This window comes from Crocodylus siamensis, chromosome 5, assembly GCF_052110815.1.
Source record: "Crocodylus siamensis isolate JL-2025a chromosome 5, ASM5211081v1, whole genome shotgun sequence".
In the NCBI taxonomy this organism is placed as follows: domain Eukaryota; kingdom Metazoa; phylum Chordata; order Crocodylia; family Crocodylidae; genus Crocodylus; species Crocodylus siamensis.
In genome coordinates this window covers 171,321,146-171,345,347 of record NC_143399.1, presented here as the reverse complement: position 1 = coordinate 171,345,347, position 24,202 = coordinate 171,321,146, and the positions used below count along the sequence as shown (strand labels likewise).

At 43.4% G+C, this 24,202-nt stretch overlaps 1 protein-coding gene across 2 annotated transcripts in view; it reads left to right on the top strand.

The window, feature by feature from the left end:
• CDK14 (cyclin dependent kinase 14) overlaps window positions 1–24,202 on the top strand; it is a 614,101-nt gene that overhangs the window by 245,302 nt on the left and 344,597 nt on the right. For both annotated transcript variants that reach the window (XM_090047105.1, XM_090047106.1), the window contains one exon: window positions 15,829–15,923. In XM_090047105.1, the coding sequence (XP_089903231.1) occupies window positions 15,829–15,923 (95 nt within the window). The remainder of the gene's footprint in view (window positions 1–15,828; window positions 15,924–24,202) is intronic.

The window sequence follows — 24,202 nt, the reverse complement described above, 5'->3', positions numbered from 1 at the left end:
CCTTCCTTATATTCCCTACATACTTAAAAGCAGACTTTTTGTTGTCTTTAAAGTTTGTGTTGCCAGCCTCAGGTCTGTTAGTTGCTCTGGCTTTTTTAACTGCCTCCCTGCAAGTGCGGGCCAAGTAGGTATACTCCTCCTTGGTAGCTTCCCGCTGCTTCCACTGCCTGTATGCCTTCTTTTTTGCCCCTAGACTCCCCTGGGTTTCCCTGTTTAGCCAAGCAAGTTTTTTGGCTCCTTTCCCCCTTTTCCCTTGACTGGGATAGTCTCCCTCCGTGCCCAAAGGATCTTTTTCTCCAGGTATTTCTGATCTCCCACTCAGCTTCTTATCTGCTCTATTACTTGCAATCTACTGGTTCCCACTGCTTCCCATGATTCTTGAGGTGTGAACAAGTATTCAAATGACCTCACTTGGGTTAGGAGGCTTACTCTGAGTAAATCTAAAACTAAATCTGAGTTGGGGTCTGGTAGGCAGGAGGGGCTGGCAGATCTGCGGGGGTTAGTGGCACGTGTGTGTGTGTGTGTGTGTGTGTGTGTGTGTGTGTGTGTGTGTGTGTGTGTGTGTGTAGTAACAATAACTCAGTCAGGGTGGGGGTAGAGAGGGAGAGGTTAAAACACCTGAGTGATCTAAATGTAATGCTTGCATATACCCTTAATATATTTTCTTTCCCTGTTCCCCCAGTTTCTCTCTCCCATCAGTTTCCAGTTACAGGTTTTGATCCTGACTCCAGGTCTGATTTCTTCATTAGTTTTCTGTGTTTAACTAAACCAGCTTCCTCTTTCATTCTGCCTCTACCCAATAGATTGCTCCTTTAGAACACGAAGGAGGCAAATGCCTGAACTCATCACAGGCCAGGGCTACAATTGCAGGAAGAGCTGTGTTAGCCCTAGGCTGGAGCATGTCAAATGGGGCAGAATCTCTGGGGAATTTAGCCATTAAAATATAAAAAATCTTTACCGAGAGGCTTGTTAAAGGCTTATATCTTGGCCAAATTAATGCATATTTTCATGAGGATGACAAAAACCAGAAAGACCACCCCTGACAAATTTCAGCTATCTGCTCCAAAATGTTGGGGGCTCGGGGGAGCGGCAGGGGGACTAGAACTGTTCACGGGTAAAGTTGTTAGTGTTTTAACATGTGCTAAATATTTTTCCCTAGGCTACTTCTGAGAAACAGCTGAATTGTTTTAGCTGAATTTTTCCAAATTCAGCCTGAGGCAAAAGCCTTTACTTGTAAAATCTTATCCTGAACAGTTACAGGTTAGCAAAATGGTAAGCAACTGAAAGCATGGTCTTATTCAAAGAATTGAACACCCTGAATAGGTAATGGTTCCAACTCCACTTATAATCTGTGCACATACAGAGAAAAGTTAACAAACCCAGAGGTCAAATATGATGTGTCAAACTATTGCAAGAGTTGATTTTGTTGTTTTATATACACAATAGACTGTTTTTGTTTTACATCACTATCCTCTTGAATACTGAAGTGGATGATAGAGATAAGCTATGACTGGTTGTCACTCAATATAGTTAGCATATTATAAGTTTTTTTTTCTGGCATTCTGACTTAATAGGCAAATGAGATTTCATTCTTTTTAAACCTTCCTCTTTACTTGCACATAGTCTAATGCATAATCTATACAGTACATAGTGAATGAAGTTATATCAACCTCCAGCAAATGTCTGAATGTAATTCATTTAAATTAACGTCTGCTATTTTATATTTGTCTTATTATAATACCATATTTTAGTGCTTTGTAAGGATGTCATGACAAATCTATTACTACGTTGAAGCAATTTCATCATGGCAAGAGTGCTAGATGAGTGGGATGCCTCAAAGCCTTTTCCTAGAACAAATGGCAATAAACAAGAACATATTCGTGTGCTTATCCTCATAAGTGTTTACATGCTGCCATTCTGATGGTTGCAGTTTGGGTTCCTGATAAAGGAGTCTGATGGAGGTCTGTTTGATTTGACTCTATGTGAAAATAGTCATACGTGGATTTGTTTGCAAACTTTTGTTTGCTGCTGATTGTGCCTTAGATGCTCAATGGGAATTGTCAGATTGCTTTGCAAAATGCATGCTTGCTTTTGGACTGGCCATAAATCTCTGAAAGTCCATGACCATCTATCACACTGCTCCTGCAAAGCCTTACATGTCACCAGAAATCAAAATTGGAAAGAATTCCAGTCAGTCCCCAAATTTAACTATCCTGATAGAGTTTTGACATGTGATACCTATGAGGCTGACAGAAAGCAAAGGCATTCTATTCCAGACCAAATTGAAAGTATACAACTGCCATATCCAAAATGTTGACTATTTCCTTCTAGGCCATCTCCAAAAAAACTATGGAAGTGAGATAGCAGGACCACATTTAAATCATGGAAATTGTCCAGTGGAAAGAGATGACTGGCATTTGAAGCACAGGTACAATGGTCCAGCCAAGGTTGTCAGATGACTCTGCACCTGCCAGGCCTTGATCATACGGTCTCTCGCCGCCCAGCCCAGGGACTTGATGATAACTTTTCGCTCCATCCCTTAGGGGCATGGGGCCACGATCTCCTACCTCAGGTAGTCTTCTCCCCTCCTTATCCTGCCTGCCACGACTTTGATAATATCTCAGTGGTGGAGGGCTCCGACCGTCTGATTCTGGCTGCCCCAAAGCCGAGGCGTGATGTTCTTCGTGAGGCTCCAACCTCCCCTGTACCTCACCCTATACCCAGCCTTGACGGTGTGCTATAGTAGTTGTCAGCGGCCAACCCTCACTCTATGAGGGGTTCCTCCTGGTTCCTGCTAGACCCTGGAGGAGGGTCCAGTAAGCCCAGACCCCCTTTGACTCTTGCGCCCTTAGTGGTCCTGACTCACTCTGACTTCGGTGTCCAAAACAATAATAACAATAATAACAATAATAATAATAGTTAATTCACCAAAAAGATACGGGGACCACAATTACGCCCCTTCACAACACTCCCTAGATCACTACCTGGGAGTGCCTAGTACTGTGCTCTCCCCTTTACCAAATACCCATCCCCCTTAGGGCTGCCTTCCTAAGCCCGTAGGGTACTCTCATGGATGTGTGCCCTCTACATCCCTCGGTAAAGGAACTATCCCTCGACGGGCTCCCATCTGGGTCCTCTGTCCCGGACGTGAGGGTCTTAGCTGGCCCCTTGTGTGGATACCTCTTTTTCTGTAGGTCCGCCAGCCCTTGCCTCGGTTGATGAGGTCCTTGCTGTAGGCTCTCCTCGCAGTCCAAGGGTTATACATAGCCGGGACACCTGGGTCTTTCTTGGTTCAACAGTAGCGTCTCTACCTGGGCACAGTTCAGGATCCTTTTCTGAGCTGTGAGCAGCGTTTCCTAGCCCCTCCACCTCCTTAGTGGACCCAGGAGCTCTTCCTTCGATGCTCTCTCGCCACCTCTCCTCCCCTTCTGCCCTGTTCTTCCCCCTTCTTATCCTTCCGGGTTGGTTCTCCTCCCCCTCTCTCCCAGCTGTTTCCCCTTTAAAAAAAACCGTGGCTAATGAGCTGGGTGGGTCCTGCCGCTGCTTCCAGCTCCACCGCGGTTCCTGCCACCGGTAAGCTGTTTTTGTTCATTTCTTCTTTCTTTTCACTCTCCCTGGGGTGTGCTGTCCCCCAGGGTCCCCCTTTAACCCTTCGGGGTTCATATCTTCCCCTTGCCCCAGGACAAACTCCTTACCAGTGAAGCTTCTGTAGGTCAAATTGACCTCTGGCTAAGAAAATCATGGAGGAACTCAAACACTAAGCACTCTTACCTTCCCACAACTGGGAGCAGCTTTCATGAAACAGGATGCTATAGCAGCAGGTAGCCTAGTAAGATAGTGTTTTAATCCTTTTTTTGAAAACCAGCACATCAGAAATGCATAGCTGTAATATTAAAGAAACTAACTTGATACATCGTAATGGCAGGAAAGACCATCCTTTTTGATGATGGGGATTGGTTAGGAAGAATTTTAGTGCTTTACAACATTACCTGATAATTTGTCAAAACAAACAACCCCAGTTTACAGATGGGTAAGCTGAAGCATAGTGAATTTTCCAATATGATATTCAGAAGAAAGAGTAGAGCCCAAAATGCCTAAGCCTACTCCAATGATCTCATCACTGGATATCCTGTTTTAGTTGTATTTTACAGTGCTTGTTTTAAGAACATTGCACTGTCGGGGTTAGATCATCAAACAGGGACTTCACACAGATGTGTTTATTTAAGTATAAAACCACACCTTCTCTTACTAGATATTAAGAGTCTGAACCTTACCAGGCAGTTAATCACATCTAATGCTACTTTTCTTCAGCAAAATTGCTTATTGTTCTGAAAGATAAAGTACCAGCAAATCCTTGGTGTGAGGGGAATAAAGACCTTTTCCATTAATTATAATGGTTGTTCTTGACTCTTTACAGAAACAATGAGGTCCAGTGAGGGCCACTTTAGATCTGGAATAAGTCACTAGGATGAAATGACCTGTAAACAGGTCAGTCCATTGAAATCCCAGTTACAACCAGGCCCCTATGGGTTGCTTGTATTGCTGTCCCTTTCCTGGAATTGTTCACAAGTCTTTTTAAAGTCAGTACAGCACCTCTTGCAAAGGATGTCAGACAATTACTGCCTCAAGTAAGGTAGCACAGAAACAAACTAGTTTTGTGCATTTGATGGTAGAATATCTTTTATCTAGTCCCATTCAACTAGAGGTATTCTTTGGTTTATGTGATCTTGCCTGATGTTCAGGGTTATAACTTAATTGAAATAGAACCTGAGCATTTCAGGATGGTGAGGATCTCCCCTTGGTTGCATTATTCCAGAAGCGTGGGGAAGAAGTGAGTGGGAATGTATGTACTAGTTTTATTAGTAGGAAAGTTTTCCGCAACTCATTTTCCCTGGACATCACAAATGATCTAGACATGGGTCAACAAAAACTTTATTTTAATGTTGAAGACAATTTTAGTCAAACCATTAGAGTACAGCTTGGGAAGGAGGGAGAAGGGAAGAAAGTTCTGGTTTGGACCCATCCCTTGTAACAGTTTATTTTGAAGTTCTGATGTAGCTGTTTCATTTCTTTTCTGTTTCACTAAGCGCTTTTACATATTCTTCCATCTTAATTTGGGTGACAAAACGTCTGCACCATGAAATGTCATACAAAACCATAAACAAGTTTTATTTGCACATACATGTAGGTAAACTTTTGCAAGCTTCTGAAATGCTACTGTTCGAGCATGCTTTCTATTGTCTATGCCTCCCTAAAGGTATATAGTATAAAAAAAAATCCAATCCAACAGTGATTTCTAGTATGTGTGCTTTAAGTGTGCACATATAGATATAATAGGCAGCCTTTTTTATTTCGTCACATGCTTAGTAGGACAATCTTCAGCAGCTCAGAATGAGCATTAGAAAGTAGTATGATGCAGTATCTTTCATAAGTGCTTTATCTCACTTTTTTCCACCTTCCTTGAATCTGCATCAATTCCTTTCCTCTATAAAAATGAAGAACATGGTTTCATATAAGACAAGCAGTTATCCTCCCAATTAATGTAATATTTTGCTCCCAAATACTACCTTATTTTAAGGTTTTAGCCCCATGTGCCTATTATGCTTGCTTAAAATTCATTGGGGAAATGAATTAAAAATGCTGCCATCTGTTTACCTTACATTGGATGTAAGGCCAGAAAACGCCAACAGTATTAAAGTAATATAACAATTATTTTTTCAGAGTATTGCTGAGCAGACTGTACAAATTTATGTTTTCTTCTGCTGATATTACAGTTTTTGAAAGGCTGTTTCAATAATATTTTAATTTTTTTTAAGGGAAAAAATCTTTGCTGTATGATCTCCGTAAGTGATAACTTCCAGATTGATTTGGCATTCTGTTGATTTTTGTTCTAGTTGTAACAGCATGAATAGGAGCACCTGATTCCTTGTTGAGCCCCAACAGCAGCTGCACTGGCAGTTTCAAAGCTAAATTCAGGTCTGTCACAGAGACTGATACTGATGGATGTTATAGGCTGCTTTCTACCGTTGGATTACTTGCTTAGCTTCATCCTTAAATTAGTGGAGTTTGTGCAGTTCTCTCCACCTCTGAACAAAGACTTGCATAAAATGTCTGATGAGATTTCAACAGCAAATATTTATGGCTGTTTATTTTGAAAAGATGTGTGTCTGAATCTCTGCATGCTCTAGGAGTATCAAGATTTTGAAGTAGTTGTTTTGCAGGGGTGCAGCAGTCCACTAATTAAATTATATGTTTTACACTTTGGGTTAAAAAGAGGGTTTTTTCTTTTTTTAAAAAAGCATATATTTTGTTATGTTTTACAAGGATATGTTTTCATAATTTGAGGAAAAATAGAGTAATGGAATTGGACTTCAGTAGTGTTTCCATTGGTTCCACTGGTGTAAATGCAGAATAAATTTCTGAGTTGCATTAGTTATTCTGATTTTTGTACATTAAAGAAACCTTACTAAGGGCACAGAAATGAACCATCCCAATGCACATAGACTAGTTTGGCATAGCAGGGAACTCTTCAATGAGCTAAAACACAAAAAGGAAGCTTAAAAGAAGTGGCTGTTTAGACAAACTACTAGGAAGGAGTGTAAGAGTATTGCTTGGGCATACAGGGATTAAATCACAGAAGCCAAAGTGCAATTGGAGTTATAGCTAGCAAGGGACATGAAGGGTAACAAAAAGGGTTTCTACAAATGTCAGCAACAAAAAGATCAGAGAAAGTTAAGTCCCCTACTGAAGCAGGGTGGCATCCTAGTGACAGACGATGTAGAAAAGGCTGAAGTATTTAATGCCTTTTTTACTTCAGTCTTCATAGGCAAGGTCCCAGACGGCATAGTTTGCAGAGGAGATGAGCAGCTGACCATATCAAAAGAACAGGTTATGGATTATTTAGAAAAGCTGGACACATCCAAGTCCATGGGGTCAATTAGCCTCACCTCAGTACCTGGAAAACTCATGGGGCAAGTCCTCAAGGAATCTAATTTTTAAACATATGGATGATTAGGAACAGTTGGCATGGATTCATGAAGGCAAGTCTTGCCTGACAAACCTGATTGACTTCTATGACAAGAGAACTGGTTCTTTGGATGAGGGGAGAGCAGTAGATAAGATATACCTTGATTTTTGTAAGGGTTTTGATATGGTATCCCAAAACATTCTTGCAAGCAAGCTGAAGAAGTACAGATTGGATGAGCGGATGGTAAAGTAGATAGAAAACTGGCTGGATTGTTAGGATCAAAATGTATTAATCAATGGCTTGATGACTAGTTGGCAGCCGATATCAAGTGGAGTGCTCTGGTGATCTGTCCTGAGGCTGGTTTTGTTCAGTATCTTCAACGATTTGGAAGATGAGATAAAGTGCACCCTCAGAGGAAGTTGGAAGATAATAGCAAACTGGGAAGAGTAGTAGACATGCTAGAGGGTAGAGCTAGAATTCAGAGAGACCTAGGGAAATTGGAAGATTGGATCAAAAGAAGGAGGTCAGTAAGGACAAGTGCAAAGTTTTGCACTTAGGACGGAACAATCCCATGCACTGGTACAGGGTGGGGGTTGACTGGCTGGGCAGCAGCTCTTCAGAAAAGAATCTGGGGGTTACAGACAACAATAAGCTGAATATGAGCCAACGGTGTGCCCTTGTTGCCAGGAAGGCTAACTGGGCTAATGCATAATGGGCTGCATTAGCAGGAGGGTTGCCAGCAGATCAAGGGAAGTGATTCTCTCCCTCTATTTGGCATCGGTGAGTACTGTGTCCAGTTTTGCTCCCCCCCCCGAAAGGATGTGGACAAATTGGAGAAAGTACAGCAGATGACAATGAAAATGGTTAGGAGGCTGGGGGACATGACTTCTGAGGAAAGGCTGAGAGTACTGGGCTTATTTAGTTTGGACAAAAGACTGAGAGGGGATTTAATAGCAGCCTTCAACTACCTAAAGAGTGGTACAAAGAGGATGGCACTAAATTGTTCTCAGGGGTGGCAGATGACAGAACAAGGAGCAATTGTCTCAAGTTGCAGCAAGGGAAATTTAGTTTAGTTATTAGGAAAAACTTCCTCACTAGGAAGGTAGTAAAACACTGGACGAGATTACTCAGAGGCTAGGGACAGAAGGGGCTTTTTGATCCCCTTTGCCTCAGCATGCCAGACTGGCTAGTGTCTGGCCATACCACCAGCCCTTCCTCTTGAGCAGGGAGCAGGGGAGAAGCCACACAGGGGCTGTTTTGCCCCTGCCAGGCAGTCCCTGGCTCAGGTCCCTTGCAGGCGGGAAGCAGGCGGTTGAAACCCCCTCACCCCCCCACTTAGTATGCTGACCTGGCTCGCATCTGACCATGCTCCCTGCCCCTCCACTCAAGTGGGCAGCAGGGGAAAAACCAATCAGGGGCTGCTTCACCCCTGCCAGGCAGACCCCAGCTAGCTTCCCATGTAGGCAGGTGGGAGGGGGGGTTAACCCCCCCCCCCGGTTCTGGACCCCAGGTGGTGTTTGCCTGGGGGGGGGCAGCTCCTGCCATGCTTCTGTTCCCCCCACCCCCCACTTGCTGGTCCCTGCTGGGGTTTTATCCCTCACTCGAGCAGAGAGCTAGTGGTGTGGCCACGCTCTGCCTAGGCCTGGCATGCTGAGGCAAGGGGTTTAAGCCCCCAACCCTCCCTACCTGAGCATGCAAGCCCCGAGCCAGGGTGTGGTTACACCCCCCCCCCCCAGAGTGAGTAGCAAGTGGGGGCAAAGCCTGGCAGGGGCTGCCCTCCACACAGGCAAACCCTGGCTGGGGTCCAGGTCATAGGGTGTGGAGCCCTGCAAGCCCTGGCCGGGGTGTGGCCACGTTGCCCACTCTCTGCTCAAGTAGGAGCAAAACACTGGCAGGTATTGCCCCCCACAGCGGGGAGTGGAGGACAAGCCTGGCAGGGGCTGCCCCCCAGGCAGATTAGGGCTGGAGTCCCATGTGGGCTAGGGAGGGCGGTTTAAAGCTCCCCTTACCCTGGCCTCAGCATGCTGGCCCCAGGCTGGGTGGGACCTGGCTATGCCCCTCTGCTTAGGGGAGGAAAGTCTTACAGGGCTCTTTCTTCCCTTCCCTTTGGCAGTGGCAGGGAGGTGTGCTCTAGCATCTCCCAACTTCTGGACTGAGCCACAGACATGTGACTGCATTTCAAAATCAGAAGTGAATTCTGAGTTCAGTTGCTTCTTGGTTCAATCTGCACAGTTTAGACTAACCTGCAGAGATTGAATCAATTCAGCCTCTGGCTTCTTTGCTGTCTGCACTTAGCCCGAGAGGTTGTGGAGCCAGTTAGACAAAGCCTTGGCTGGGATGATTTATTAGTTGGGTGGTCCTGCTTTGAGCAGGGGATTGGACTAGTTGACTCCCTGAGCTCCCTTCCAACACTAATTTTCTATGATAATATGATTTTACATCAGTATATAGCTGGTGGTAGAACTGATTCTAAAGTCTGTTAAATTTGTTCTATTACTTATTATTTTTCGTGGGCAAGGCAGTAAGTGAACCTACAGCAGCCATTTTCTAGTTCTTGAGGTCTATAGAAACATTGATGATCCAGAAAAGTGGGAGGATTAAGATGATAAATGAGAGGTGAGATTTGGGAAGAAAGGAAGGGGAAGAGCGTGCAAAGAACTTTAAGGCTATGTTGTCAGTGTATTTAATTTTAATGACCCATGTAGGGAATTTAGCAATAAACTAATGGACAACTGGAGGAGGTAAGAGTCTGAGATGACAGCCTGAACAGTAAAGTCTGACAGAGATCATAAATACTATTACAGTTCTGCTGAGCCTGTATGGAGATATTTGTTATGCTCCCAATTTAAGTGTCAGTGTGCGTCAATGGTCAGTCAGAAAGATGTAAGAGCAGAAGTGCAAAAAGCTCAGCTATCATGTGTGAATGTTTCCTTAAATCTGTGGGAAGTTGTAAGAGGTTTTAATTAGAAGTGTGGGATTGGTGTTTAATTGAATGCACTTTACTTACATCTGTAAGGCTTTTTGTAGTAAAATATTCCTTTTGTTTGTTCACTTCTGTCAATTTAAAAATATTCTGTATGTGTAGTGGATTTTTACCTACTATGTGTATAGAACCTCAGGACAGTCTTCAGGTTATAAAATGACTGTGCTATGAAAATTATACTGTGGTCCTCCTTGCTGCTTCTGCCTAACCAGAGTTACTCCCTTCTGTTCTAGCTTCTTGTTAAATGCTATAAGTTACTAACAGTGGAAATTTCTGTTCCTGCTCTTACTACCAGTTCACCTCTTGTGGGTTCAGTGACAGCACCTCTTTTCAAATACCTTCCCTATTAGTATGTTCCACCTCTTTGTTGATTCCTTGACTATAAGTTGTCAAGGGGCAGGAAGGCAGTCTGGGGAAGGAGACCTGAAAGATGTCTGTAGGGGGTCATTCGGCTTATTTTGGAGAAGCATTAAAAGTTAGCCTTTCCCCCTGAAGGCTAAAAAATTCACCTTCTAGGCACTAGTGGTTATCTTTGGTGATACTCCATTAAATTCTAATAAACTCTGAGGGTTAGCTAACGTCTTGAGTGATAAAGAAATGTCAGGCTTTTTAAAACTATTACTACCACAGTAACTAAATAAATAATGTAGTTCTTCACTGCCTGGGAGATTGCCCAACATGCAATTTCTATAGGTGATCATGACCTCTCTGATAGCATGTTTAATACAGCTGAAATAGTGATATTGAATTTTCCTGCTATCAGTATGCATGTCTTCCCACCCCTTTGATAAACTTTGCGAGCAAGGGGAGGCAAAGGCAGAAGTATTAGCCAAGATTTTTTGTAGCATTCCTCCCTGACTCTTCTGTTAGGGGCCAAAAGTTGCTTCACCCTTTGTTCCATATGCCACAGAGATATTCCTCAAGGTCCAGAAGTCTTGTAATATGGTAGAACTGAGTGGTTTGTAGGGTTGGGTGCTTTGGATCCTGTGTAGGTGTGGATGTGCAAAGTACCCAGCATATTTACAACTGCATCAAACAATTGCAGATGGCAGGTGAGGTGCTGAGTTGGCTGGAAAATGTTGCACCCTTGGATTTAAAAGCCACATTTAAATAGCTGTGTGGCTTGTCCTTGAGTCTGCAACCTGCTGCTAATTAAGCAAGTTGCAAATCATCTGAATATGAATAGTCAGTTCTACTGTATTTGTAAGAGACCACAATTATCTGTGTGGGGGGGACTGACAGTAAACTTGCTGTGTCCTTCTGCTTTCTAGTAGTATGGTTCCAATGTCTTGTGCTACAAGGGCACTGTTAAATAGGATGAGGGTAGTGATGTTTTAAAAGGCAGTGAAATCTGTCTGTGTTTTTTTAACCTTGCTATGGCAATCTTTTTTGGGGAAACACGGAAGATGATGTGTTTTCTTGCACTCATTTGAAGCAGTTCATATTATTCCTCTGTGGATCCCAGCCCCATGGAATACCATTTCCAGGATCATGGAGAATAAGTATGCTATGAAAGTATTTCTGAACCTCCTCATTGCACAGCAGTGAAGAGCCTGCATGCAGAGGTTGGGGTCACAATTTGATGTTTCATTATTTTACTAAACAAAGGGGCTAAGGGAGAAGAGGTCAGGTAAATCACCATTGAAACGAGTCATTTATTGACATTATTATATTTATTGTTCATTTTGTTGTGGTGGCTTACAGTCTTTTTCAGATGTATACATGAGCTGACAAAACCCCAATGATGGAATGATATTGGTGACAACATGTGACTTGTTAGGACATATTGCTAAAATCTTGCAGTATATAAATTAGACATTGCAATGGGGGAGAGGGAGATCATAAGTAAGTTCAGTAGATTAATGTCTGTCATTTCTCCAGAACCCTGGTGTCAAGAAATGTGAACGAACATTTCTTTTAAAAAATAAGAAAATATTTCTCTATTGTCACTGTCTGTTATCAAGGCTATGGCAGAAGTTGCACATAAACTGATTTAAGTGATCGTAAATTGGTTTAAAACTGTAACAGGACAGAAGTTAATGCACAAAAGCCACTTTCAAAATGGCCAAAACTGGTTTAAGATAAACCTGGATGGATGTAGCTTCAGACTTAATTGATTTAGGTCAAACTGATTTATTGAACTTCTGTCCCAGATCCCCTCCTGATTGCAGTTAACTTAGTCCCCCAGCATCCCAAGATGCTTTGCAGCCCTGGGCTGTGCTGAATGCTCCTGCAGAGCAGGGCTGGCCCTGCCCCAAGCTGTCAGATCTGAGGAAATAAAGCCTCTGCTCCCCAGCCTGCTTTCTGCCTGTCAGCTCAGCAGGATGGGGACTGGGTAGAGGAATGGACCCCCCAGATCCTCCTAGCACCCCTAGCTTTTTGCTCCCCCCAACCTGTAGCCCAGTGAGCCAGGCTGTGAAATGCTCAGGTCCAACCCCTCCCCAACTCCTCCCTCTGGGGAGTGCACCCCCCGCCCCTGGTACCGGCCTCCCAGCCATGGTCTGCCCAGCACAGGTGTAAGCACTCACTGGTGGGGAGGAGCTTTTTGCCCTGCTGCAGCTAGAGCTAGGTTGGGATCACCCCAGCTCTGCTCCCTCCTCAGCTGTGGGTCTCTGAGGAGGGCAGGGGGTAGGAATGCACCAGAATGGCCTGTCACTGGATCCCTACTCAGGGTCTGCCCAATGCCCTGCTGCAGCTGGAGCCAGGCTGGGATTACCCCAGCCCTGCTTCCTCCTCAGCCAGATGTTTCTGATGTGGGGGCAGGGGATGGGAATGCAGCCCCCCAGCCTGGCACCAGTCCCCCACCTGGGGTCTGCCTGATGTGGGCTGGAGCCATGTTGGGATCACTCCAGCCCTGCCCTCTTGTCAGTCAGAGGAGGTGGGGGCTTCTGAGATGGGGATGGGTGGTGGGAATGGACTGGCACCCGACCCTCACCTGGTTCCCACCCCCTGCCTTCCCCTCAGAGACTTACGTCTGAGGAAGGGACTGAGCTAGGGCAACCCCAGCCTGGTTCCAAGTACAGTGGGGTGAAAAGCTCCATGGTTGGGGGCTTGCCCCCTGTGCTGGGGAGGCCCCAGATGGGGCTCCAGCGCTGGACCATGGGGGTGCATTCCCACCCCCTGCCTCAGAGGCCTTCAGCTGAGGAGAGGGCAGGGCTGGGGTGATCCCAGCATGGAAGACCCAGGTGGAGTTCCAGTGCCAGGCTGGGGTGATGGTGGTGGTGGTGGTGGTGGGGTGTTCCCATCCCCCACCCCATCCAGCTGAGGATGGGGCAGGGCTGGAAAAATCCCAGTCCTGCATCAGCTGCAGCAATGGGGGCTTTCCCCACCCTGTACCGACCCTGGCTGGTGGGGGGCAGTGCTGGTTTGGGGGTGCATTCCTCCCCAAAGGTGGGGGCTGGGGAGAGATTGGCTGCTAGACACATGCCCCCACCTCTTTGCAGTGGAGGGTAGAGTCAACAGACAATCAGGCCTAAGCTATAGCTGAGCTGGGTTCAGCAGCCTTAGGAGTGCCCCCAGGCTCCTGGCCTCTGCCAGTGTAGGCTTCTGCCTGTCTTGGCTACCCGAGCACTGAATGTCAGTTCAGTAGATTGGTTCAGTTTACACAGCTTAGAAAAACCTGCAAAGTCTGAATTGATTTTGCCTTGGGTTTTTGGGCCTCTGTAAATAGCCTAAGAGTTAATTCCATCAAACCTATGCATGTGTGTGTACTTGTGGACGTAGGGAAATGTGATGGTATTAAAAGGGATATACCCAGAATATAAACTTAGCTTTGGCTAGAGAGCCACTTTGCTACATTTGCTATGAAAAGAATATGTAATTTTGGAGACAAAAAGTTCTTAGATTGTAAAATGAACATGCACGTTGGATTGGCCAGCAGTTAATGTTTGATTCACTTAACAAATGTTCTTTGAGTGATGCATCTGTAGTCTGCTCTTACTCGCTGCTGCTTCTGGCCTCTGAGCAGAATTGAGTATGACTGACAAACTGGAGAAACGCAATGCTGCAAGAGAAGCTCGTGATCCTAAGGAGTTATCTACACACCTCTATTGGACCAACATAGAAAAGCACTGTTTGCTCACTTGCTTCTGCTCAGCCTGTCCTAATCCTAGAAATGTAGTATTATAAAAGGTGTGGCTGTGGATATGTGCATCTGAGACACAGGGACTGGGCAGTGGCTGTGGGCACATGGTTATGGCTGCTCTAAATGGACTCCACTGCCTATTTCTGGTATCTGGTGTGTTCTGACTGGGGATGAATGGGGGAAGTGTGTTTCCCAGCAGCACTCCCCGAAGTGCAGATATGCCTTTAGGCTTTCTCATCTCAAGTGTGCTTCTTGGTGTGTGCTTAAGGCTACTCTAAGGCAGCTGCACTAACTCATTTCTGGGATTTCATGTGAACTGACTAGGAGCCTGTGTGTGCTTCTCAGTGGCTGTCCCCGATGTGGCAGGGAAACGGTGTAGGTAGGGCCTAACAGGTGTTGAATGTTGAAGCTGATGGAAGTAGATGCTATTTTAGCATTCCCTAGGGCTAGGCCATTGGCGGCTAGCTTAGAATAGGCTTGACAGGATTTGATTTTTATCGATAAACATAGATTTCACTTGTCATTCACAAACTGAAGGAAAACTGTATGCATCAGTAATCACTGAAACAAATAGAAAAGAGATGTAGAAAACAACAACCTGGGATGGGGGTAGGGAAATCGAGGACAGGGGGTACTGTGTATGCATGAGCACATGCCCACACGTATGCACAGGTGCATGGACACATATGTGAGGAGGGGAGATTCCTCCCCCCACAGTACACGGGGGCTAGGCCAGGCATGAGCTCTGGGAACATGGGGAGAGGACATCCAGCCTGGGGTAGGAAGTAGCTGCTTGCAACTTGGTAGGGGGCTGGCCCCACCTGGCAGGCATCAGTGGATGGGCAGCCTGGCTCTTTGACCACATCCTCCGACTCCTCTGAGCAGCACAAAAGCAGTGGCTGGGCCCTGGCACCACCACTATATGCCCTGGCTCAAGCATGTAGGAGCTGGGCTGGGCAGGAGCTCTAGGAACTTAGGGAGAGGCAGTACGTTCAGGGCAGGGTGCGCACGGCTTAGGGTGGCCACTGACGCATCCTTAAAATACAGGACTGCCCCTTGGTGAGGGGCTGCCTCCTTCAGCCAGTCAGCAGCAAGGGGTGGGGGGGGGCCCACTGGGCCCCTTGGCCAATCAGCAGTAAGATGTGGGGCCACCACCTCACTCCCTCCTTCCCTGACTGGCTCGGAACCCCTGTCCTCCTGGCTGTGCATTACTCTATCTCTAGGCACAGCCAATAGAATCACGAGGACAAATGATTGACATGCATTTCCAGCAACAAACTGAAAAACAGGATGTTTTGTGGTCCATTCCTTGTGCAGAAATGGACAGGGAACAGTATTTTAAAACAGGATGATCTGGTATAAAGCAAGACCAATGGCCACCCTAGTGGGGGTGCCCCCAGGGTACAGCTGCTGTCCCTGTCCTGCCCAGAGGGGCAGGAGGCCATGGTTAGTAAGGGGCCAGGCTGCCCCTCCACTGGTGCCTGCCAGGTGGGCTTGCCCCTCTAAGGGGCAGTGGGGAGCAGGGAAGTGCCTCCTGCCCTGGGCTAGGAGTGTAGCCCCGAAAATTTCAAATGATAAACATCAATAAAAATCGACAAAGGCAAAGAAATGCTGAAGAATATCAATCAATTATAGCCATCAAAATTATAAAAAAAAAAATTAAAAATTCTGCCAAGTGACCAGAGGCCATCCAGTTAATTTTTAAAATGAACTTATTTTAATCTTTTGCTTTAAAATATTTTATTCTCTTTCAAAATAACCTGGCCTCTATAACGTGCACATTTTGTCTTGCAGCTTCTCTTTTGAAAGGACTGAAACATGCAAACATTGTGCTGCTTCATGACATCATTCACACCAAGGAAACATTGACACTTGTATTTGAATATGTGGTAAGTAAAGTTAAATTAATGTTATAGTTCATGGTCCAGGGTACACTGGAAATCAGTAGAAAAACCCTTATTAACTTCAGATCAGGCCCACAATAACCCACTGGTTTCACCAGGAGAATGGAAGGGTGCTGTTTTGTTCTGGAGTATACTAAAAACGAAAGACTAACTGCCATACCCCTGAATTCAGAGTCAGTTAGGAGACTAGAAACGCACATCAGGTCACTGTAATACTAAATTACTTTTCAACTGGTTTATCAGTCTGCTTTCTGATTGTGGCTTGTTTATTCAATCACTTTCCTTAATGTCAAGGTGGGAAGCAATTTTAAAATAGTTAGCTGGAGCAAATAGGATTAAAATGTTCCACAGGTAATTTCTATATCAAAAATAATGTGATGAATTAAAATGGTTGTTGTTGTGACTAACTAGTGCATAGTTTCTGAAAAAGCTTCTTTAGTAAAAAGCGTCACTAAGAAAAGTCTGATGCATGCAATTTAGACTTCATAGATTTTTCCCCCTTGACTGGTGTTTCAGCTATTAATTAAAACTTCAATTTGTATAGTACACAATGTAATGATCGAATTGTGTTCAGAGTATTACTTTCCAAAGTCTTGGGCTTGAACTCCTAATTAATCTTTCTACATTTTTCTAAGACAAACATATGGTATTTATGTAGAACTATTTTAGCATTTAACTGTGGAATCACACTATGTACCATCATAATTAGCCTTCCAGTTTTCACAGATGGATCTAAGAACATGTAATTTATAAGAAACAAATAAGTCTAAAAGAAATTTGACTTGAAATAGAGTATCTGCTATTGTATTATAGTCAGTAAGGTTCTGCATTTGTAACATGAAATGATTATTGTCTGTTTTTGTAAATGAGAGATACCGTGACTGATGTTACTATAAAATCAGTGACTTGGACCAATACTTGAGGAAGAGGGGTTATTCTTTGTAGCATTTCTTAATTTTTATATGATGAAGTACACTTTTTGTCATCTGAAAAAAACATTCACTTTGCCTATTGACATATAAATGATTTTAATGATCCAGGTATTTGGGTATAGTAGCATACAGAGCAAGTTTCCTACCTAAGGTGTAGAGACATCAGCTCAAATCTGACGCATCTTTGTTTAAAGCAGTGATTCCAGTGTCCCTAGCTTCTAAACTGAATTAGCATTGGGATAGTGATTATATTTAATGTTCTATAATGGGAAATGGAGATTTATAGCCATTAATTTACATGAATACAGTGTGCCATTATTATATCAAATACTGTGTTTAGCATTGGATAATGTTTTCCGTGAAAAATTTAATGGAAGGTTTTGCTTTTCTTCTATATTAAAGATTATTTCGGCTTTAATCCTGCAAAAATATATGCACTCATAATTTTATGTAGTGAATAGGGTTGTAAAAGGTATATTCACTGAATTCACTTTTTAAATTGATTTACAAGGTACAGGCCTTAGGACTTGACCCTGTGATGAACTGAGCACCCTTTACAACTTTTAAGAAGTAGAGTGTACAGGACCTTGCAGACCTGAGGCTGTATTTTCTGGTTGCCAAGTTACAGCACTAAATCTCATAAAGTCAATTCAGTAACAAAATAAAGTCCCTCTGGAGCACTAGTTGTGTGCTCCTGATGACCCACCCCTGTAAGAAGGTGGGTTGCAGTGCTCTGCACCATATCCAGTTTCTGGATGGTCTTCAAGGGCAGCCCCACCTAGACTACTGCAATGCATTTTATGCTCAAGGTTACAAAGGCAAGAGAATTCGGGGCGGTGACTGTCACAGAATTCAGGGCTCCAGTGCTCCAGTGGGATGGCCTTTGGCAGCAGGAGGCAACCAATGGCTGTGCTGGCACAATGCCTTCTACCTTGCTATTGCTGGGCCTAGATCCAGCCTGCAAGGAGCCTTGTGGTCTGAATCCAGCCGGGGGGTGGAGAGGGGATGAATTCGATTTGTCTGCAATGAGAGAAATTGGATTTGTGTCTAGTTTACTGCATTTGAGTTTGTTACACGAGTTGCTAAAGCTGTGCCATGCCTGCTGTTCCTACGTGTTAAAGTTCACATATTACTTTTAACAAGAAGTGGGGTTTCTCGTGCTGCTCTTGCTCAAATATTTTACCATTCTTTAGTACCTTATGTTGCTGGCTTGAATGATAACTATCTGATTACTCCAGAAGCAGTTGCATTCCTAGTATGTTGACTTGTTTCACAATGTTTTGAGTGTGTTTTATACAGGCCATTTAAAATAATTTAAGAGCAGTGTATCCCAAAGCAAATGAAAAATATTTTTAACTTAGTGGAAACATCTTTTACTTTTTGTATTCATTACTACTGAAAAACCTGTATTGTGGCTTCCAAGGTTGCAGATGCTAACAAAAGCCTATTCGCCAGCACACTGTGATGGAGGAGCATGAGGGTTTGTTCCAGAGTTGTTCCCCTCCCACATAGGGCCTATTCCAAAAGAGTATATATGACCTTATGGGATTTGCCAGCTACAAAAGTCTGTGTATTGATACTGAGTTAACTTAGCTAGAGGAAAAGATGATTTTTTCAGGTGAGAACTGCAAAGCTATTTGAACAAGCGTTCACATCTGCTCTGATTAAACTTGGCACTAGCTGCTATTAATAGTTCATTTGTTTGTTTAAAGGGAAGGCAAATTCATCTGTGAACATTTAAACTACTTTTAAAAACCTGCAGAAATGTAGCTACAAGCTTAGTATAATACAGTCTCTAAATGGTAATAATATGTATAGTATTACATGTACCAGTAATTATGGAAATACATTATCTGTAACTGGATGACTACATTATGTCTATACATGGCATATGAAAAAGTGAACTTGTGTAACAATTCTTTTTATTATGCTTTTAATATTTATGAACAAGAAATGTGAACAGATATATTTATAATTGAAAATATGATTTGTAATGAGTAATAATTATATTTCTGCCTCAACTATGCTATTAGCAAGAAAAAAAACCCAAACTTACATATCAGTGCAATTTAAAATCATGCATTTTGAATTACCTTGCCTATTTTAATCTGTGTGTGTGTGTGTTATATTTTTTTTAATTATTTTCATTTTAAAAAAAGTTAATTTTCATTGTTTAATTACAAGAGCTGAAATGTAGCTTGTTTAAGCAATGGATAAGTTTAATAAATTACAGTCATTCCTGTTTATATTTTTTCTGATGGCAAAAACAGGCAAATGTTTCTTGCCTGTCTGACATCAACATTGATTGGTAAATTCAACTACGTTGTTTGTTAAAATTAAAAGATCTAAAGTTTTTAAACTGACTACTTACATTGAGGGTCAATATTAAGATACCTTAAAAGGCCCTAATGTAAGGAAATGATGACCACCTGCCATCTGAAAAATCAAGTCAAGCTTTCCAAGTCAGAGCTTCATAGAAAACAAAATTGGAAAAGAACTCAAGAGGTCATCTAGTTCATCCACTGCCCCAAGGTAGGGATAACTTTTAATGAAACTGTTCTCGACAGATATTTTTAAATCTGTTCTTCAAAGCTTCCACTGGCAATCTATCGTCACTTTACAACTTAGGTCAAACTATTATGACCTTTTTTACTAGTCTGTTCGTTGATAATAAAGCTAATATTTAATGGTTGACATGTAGTAAAAGCAACATAAATAGATCATGCTTTTCAGTTTTTCTTTGCCACCCCTAAAGGTCTCAAAGCATCTTACAGACAATACATATTAGACTGTAATCTGGCCTTGGGTGTCTGAGATCTTCCGAGGGTCAGAAGAGCTAATGGTATTGGATAAGGCCTCTTTCCACTCTTTCTTTGGAGGGAGACAGAAATAGTTTCTTCCTCATCCACCCTCATTTGTATTGTGGTGGAAGAAAGAGGAGGGCAATCTTTTTGTATACGAGCAAAAGTGGAGAGACCACTGCCTAGGAGCTATTTGCTAGGGCTGTGCAAAGCAGGCAGTATTTGATTTGGATTCGGCCTGATTCGGGAGACAGCGATTGGATTTGCTGATTTGGATCACTGTCCCAATTTTGATTTGGCTGAAACTGAATCTGAAGATTTGATTCTGATTCAGAGAATCAGCGATTCAGCCATAGACACAGATTTGTATGTTTTTTTTCTACGTACCTCAAGGTACTAGATGTGGCTCATGAACGCTGAGATGGTGGGGCAAATGGAGCATCCCACAGGAGCAGGGGGGAGGGAGGGAGGTTCCCCACATGCTCGGTGGCAGACCCAGAAGAGGACCAGAAGTACTTCTGTTCCACTTCCGGGTCCACCACTGAGCATGTGGGGACCCCCTGACACTCCTGTGGGATAGTCCATCCACCCCACCCTCTCACCTTTCATGAGCCATGCACCTTGAGGTGTATAGAAAAAACATAAAACCATGCCTATGACCGAATCATTGAATCTCTCTGAATTGATTCAGAGAGATTAATAGGTCTTCTGATTCCATTTGGATTCAGAGATTTGACCAATTCAGCGATTCCCTCCTCTGATTCAGTGATCCCCTCCTCTGAATCGAATCAGCAACCAGAGCTTCTCACAGCCCTGCTATTCGCCCCGTTGTGTGGGGCTGCAGAGCTGATGTTCTGTCTGCTATTAGAAAAGTCTCAAATCCCCAGCTTTTAAGCCCAATCTCAGCTCCTCCTCCTGTTTCCATTTCAGGTTACTCTTACTTCGTATGATACCGCTTCAATGGCCAAAAAGAAATTAGATCTCTGGAGGAGCAGGGCATTCCCAAATATGAGCAGAGGGGAAGAGTTCTTTGTCTGCTTTCACCAAAGAAGGGAGACCTGCCTTTCCTGTGTCTTTAAATCCTTGCCTCTAAGATCTGTACACTAATGGTTACTATTTAAATTACACCACCAAATGAAAGAGGCACAGAATGAGGCCAGAGGAGTAGAGGGAGAGGAAATCCTATATATGGAGCACAAATAATAAGGGAATACTGCTCTTGGGAAGACATTGTTTTTTCAAAACTTCTTTTAATGAGCAGGTATGAGACCAGAACCTGCTAATTCCCAAGTGCAGCCTGGTGATAGAAGCAATGGAAGTCCTTGAGGAAGTGAAATTTCAGACAGGATTTCTGTAGGAGGGAGAAGATGGAGGTGCAGTAGGAGTTGGTGGGGGAAAAAAAAGGAATGAAGTATGAAAAGTAGACAGTGCTGAGAGTGAGAGGATTAGGCACAGTACATAATTAAGGACTTCCATGAGGTCAAAAGAGGGTGAAGAGGGTGTTTCCCCCATTACAGACTTCATGGAATCTGAAGGGTTTCCATTGCTGTTTTCGTATCGCCAACTAAAACTAGAAGCATTGATTAAAGCATTAAAACTCCAGCAAAGAAGGTCTTTTAGAAGTAATGCTGAAACCTTCTATTCTAACATTGTAAAACTGTTTTTACCTTAAGAACGTTTCTGAGAGTATCATCTTTACAGATGTAATGAATAATAGGGCCTAACAGTTCAACATTTCATACGTGCCTGACTTAAGATCCATCTATCTCTATATGCTGAGATTTGCTTTTTGTTCATTATGTTAATAGAGATATTTATAAATAGCTCCTTAAGGGTTGAATAAATGATTAATAGATGTTTTAATGACTGGGTAATCAATTGTAATAGTCTAACAGATCAGCAAGTTGTTTGTAATGCCAGTTATAACAGTTCATATTGCCCTCTACTGATGTTTTTATAACCCCAGTGAATATTACTTGTCTCTGTACTATGTTTCATGTCAATTACTAATTAAACTCTGTTATTTCTTAACCTTTTTATTAACTGTTTATAAATTTACTTAGTATAAAAATGTTACCCAAAAACTAAACATCCATGGAGACTCACTGTATTTACTTGAACATAAGATGACCTCCCAATAATTAGATTCTATAAATGGAAATTTTATAAATTTATTATCTAATTATTGGAGGTTTGCTTTGAATTGTTCCTCTTCACACTGCTACAGCAAGGAAAATAAATCTGGGGTGTTGGGTAGCCCGCTTGCTCTCTGCCTCCCCACAGCTTCTTCCCCCTGAAGGCCCTTCCCCTCCTCCTTACTGTCAGACCCTACTTTTCCTGAGCACATGGAAACAAGGACCAAATTTGAAAACACTGACCTTGAAAGAAACATACCTGTAGTAATTTGTATACAGTAGCTTAGCCATGCACTTAGTTAATCCAGAATTGATGTATTTTACCTTTTTCCCCCAAGCTGCTGCAAGTTTTAGCACAGGCACTCCAGAAACACACTTTAAAGCAGCACTTTGGCAAGTACATATATATAGTATGTTATATATATAGTATGGTATATATATAGTATGGATTAAGCATATTAAACTATGCTTAATCCAAAAAAAAAAAGGTTCATGATTTACCTTATAGTTTATTGGAGTGGGGCCCAGAAGAGTCAACAGCATTTCATGAACTGGGAAATTCTTGGAAAATATTTGGACTAAATTTCTTGCATTGCAGCAGTATCATGAAGTCACCCATTCCACTAAACTGTTGATTTTTTTTCACTGTGTAAATAATTTTCTGTTGTTTAGACTGGATCTCTGTTTATTATAAACTTTCTGAAATAACTCTTACAATCTCATTGTAGATACCCCAAAAAAGATCCATGTGCTAATTAGCCCTCCATTCGTAATTGGAATTGTGCGTCGTTGTCACGAGTCGTGGGATTCTCCAAAAAATAATATGCAGATAAGGTGCAGGGCAACCTGGTCTGGTGAGTGCAGCCACAGTAATCATGTGTGACAGGCTGAGAGAGAGGGCGGCAGAGGGATTCTGGGTGAATTGTTTGGGGCCCCATTAAGTGATGTTTGCCAGACATTTAAGACTGGTGAAGAAACAGGAATCATTGGAAATGGGAAAGAAAGGTGCAGCTCAGCTGTGGTAGTGAAAAGGAAGTTGAAATGTATGCAGTGTAGTGGCTCACTGTAACTTGAAAGAGTTGTGTTGAGGGGGACTCTGATTAATGGACACTACTATGTATCTAATTCAGATGGGCTATACTAATCCTATCTGAATTGAGTGGTTGCTCCTCAGCAATCCTCAGTGCACAAGTTAATTCTATTCCATCTTTGAGGAATAGCAGCAAGAGGGTACAGCAGCCCCTCCTGGCTCTCCAGGGATCTAGCAGACTTCCTGAGGCTAAAAACAAAGGCGTACAAAGGATGAAGGATGGGATTCAGCTCCAAGGAGGAATATTTTGCACTGGTCCAGTTCTGCAGAGAGCAAGCCAGGAAAGCCAAGGCTGCAACTGAACTCCAACTAGCTTTGAGCATCAAGGACAGTAAAAAGTTTTTTTTCAGATACGTGGGGAGCTGGAGGAAAAGCAAGGGCAATATTGGACCCCTGCTGAACCTGATGGGGCAACTGACAGCTGATGCCCAGGAAAAAGCCAACTTATTCAAATAGGTACTTTGCATCAATATTTCATCAGTCCCATGGGATGCTCACGCCCCCGTGGGACATGGAGGTCTGGGTGAGGGAGATCCCCTGCCCTCCATAAATGCTGACCTTGTGAAGGAACACCTTGAGAAGCAGGATATCTTCAAGTCAGCCGGCCCTGACAATCTACACCACAGGGTACTCAAGGAGCTGGCGAGCATCATCGCCCAGCCTCTGGCACGGACCTTTGAAAACTCCTGGTGCTCTGATATAGTGCCCGAAGACTGGAAGAAGGCCAATGTGGTATCTATCTTCAAGAAAGTGGATCCGGCTAGCTATAGGCCCATCAGCCTGACTTCTATCCCGGGGAAGATCTTAGAAAAGTTTATTAAAGAGGCCATCCTTAATGGACTGGCCGACACCAACATCCTGAGGGATAGCCAGCACGGGTTTGTTAGGGGTAGGTCTTGCTTGACCAATCTCATTTCCTTCTACATCCAGGTGACCTATCACCTGGAAAAGGGAAAATAGATTGATGTCATATATCTTGACTACAAAAAAGCCTTCAGTCTGGTATCCCATGATGACCTCTTGGCAAAACTGGTGAATTGTGGCCTTGGGTCCACCACGATCTGCTGGCTGGAGAAGTGGCTCCGTGGTTGGACCCAGAGGGTGGTGATTAATGGAAGTCCATCGTCATGGTGCCCTGTGACCAGTGGGGTCCCCCAAGGCTCTGTCCTTGGACCATATTGTTCAACATCTTCATTAATGATGTGGATATTGGAGTCAGAAGCGGACTGGCCAAGTTCACCGATGACACCAAACTTTGGGGCAAAGCATCCACACCAGAAGACAGGCGGGTGATCCAGGCTGACCT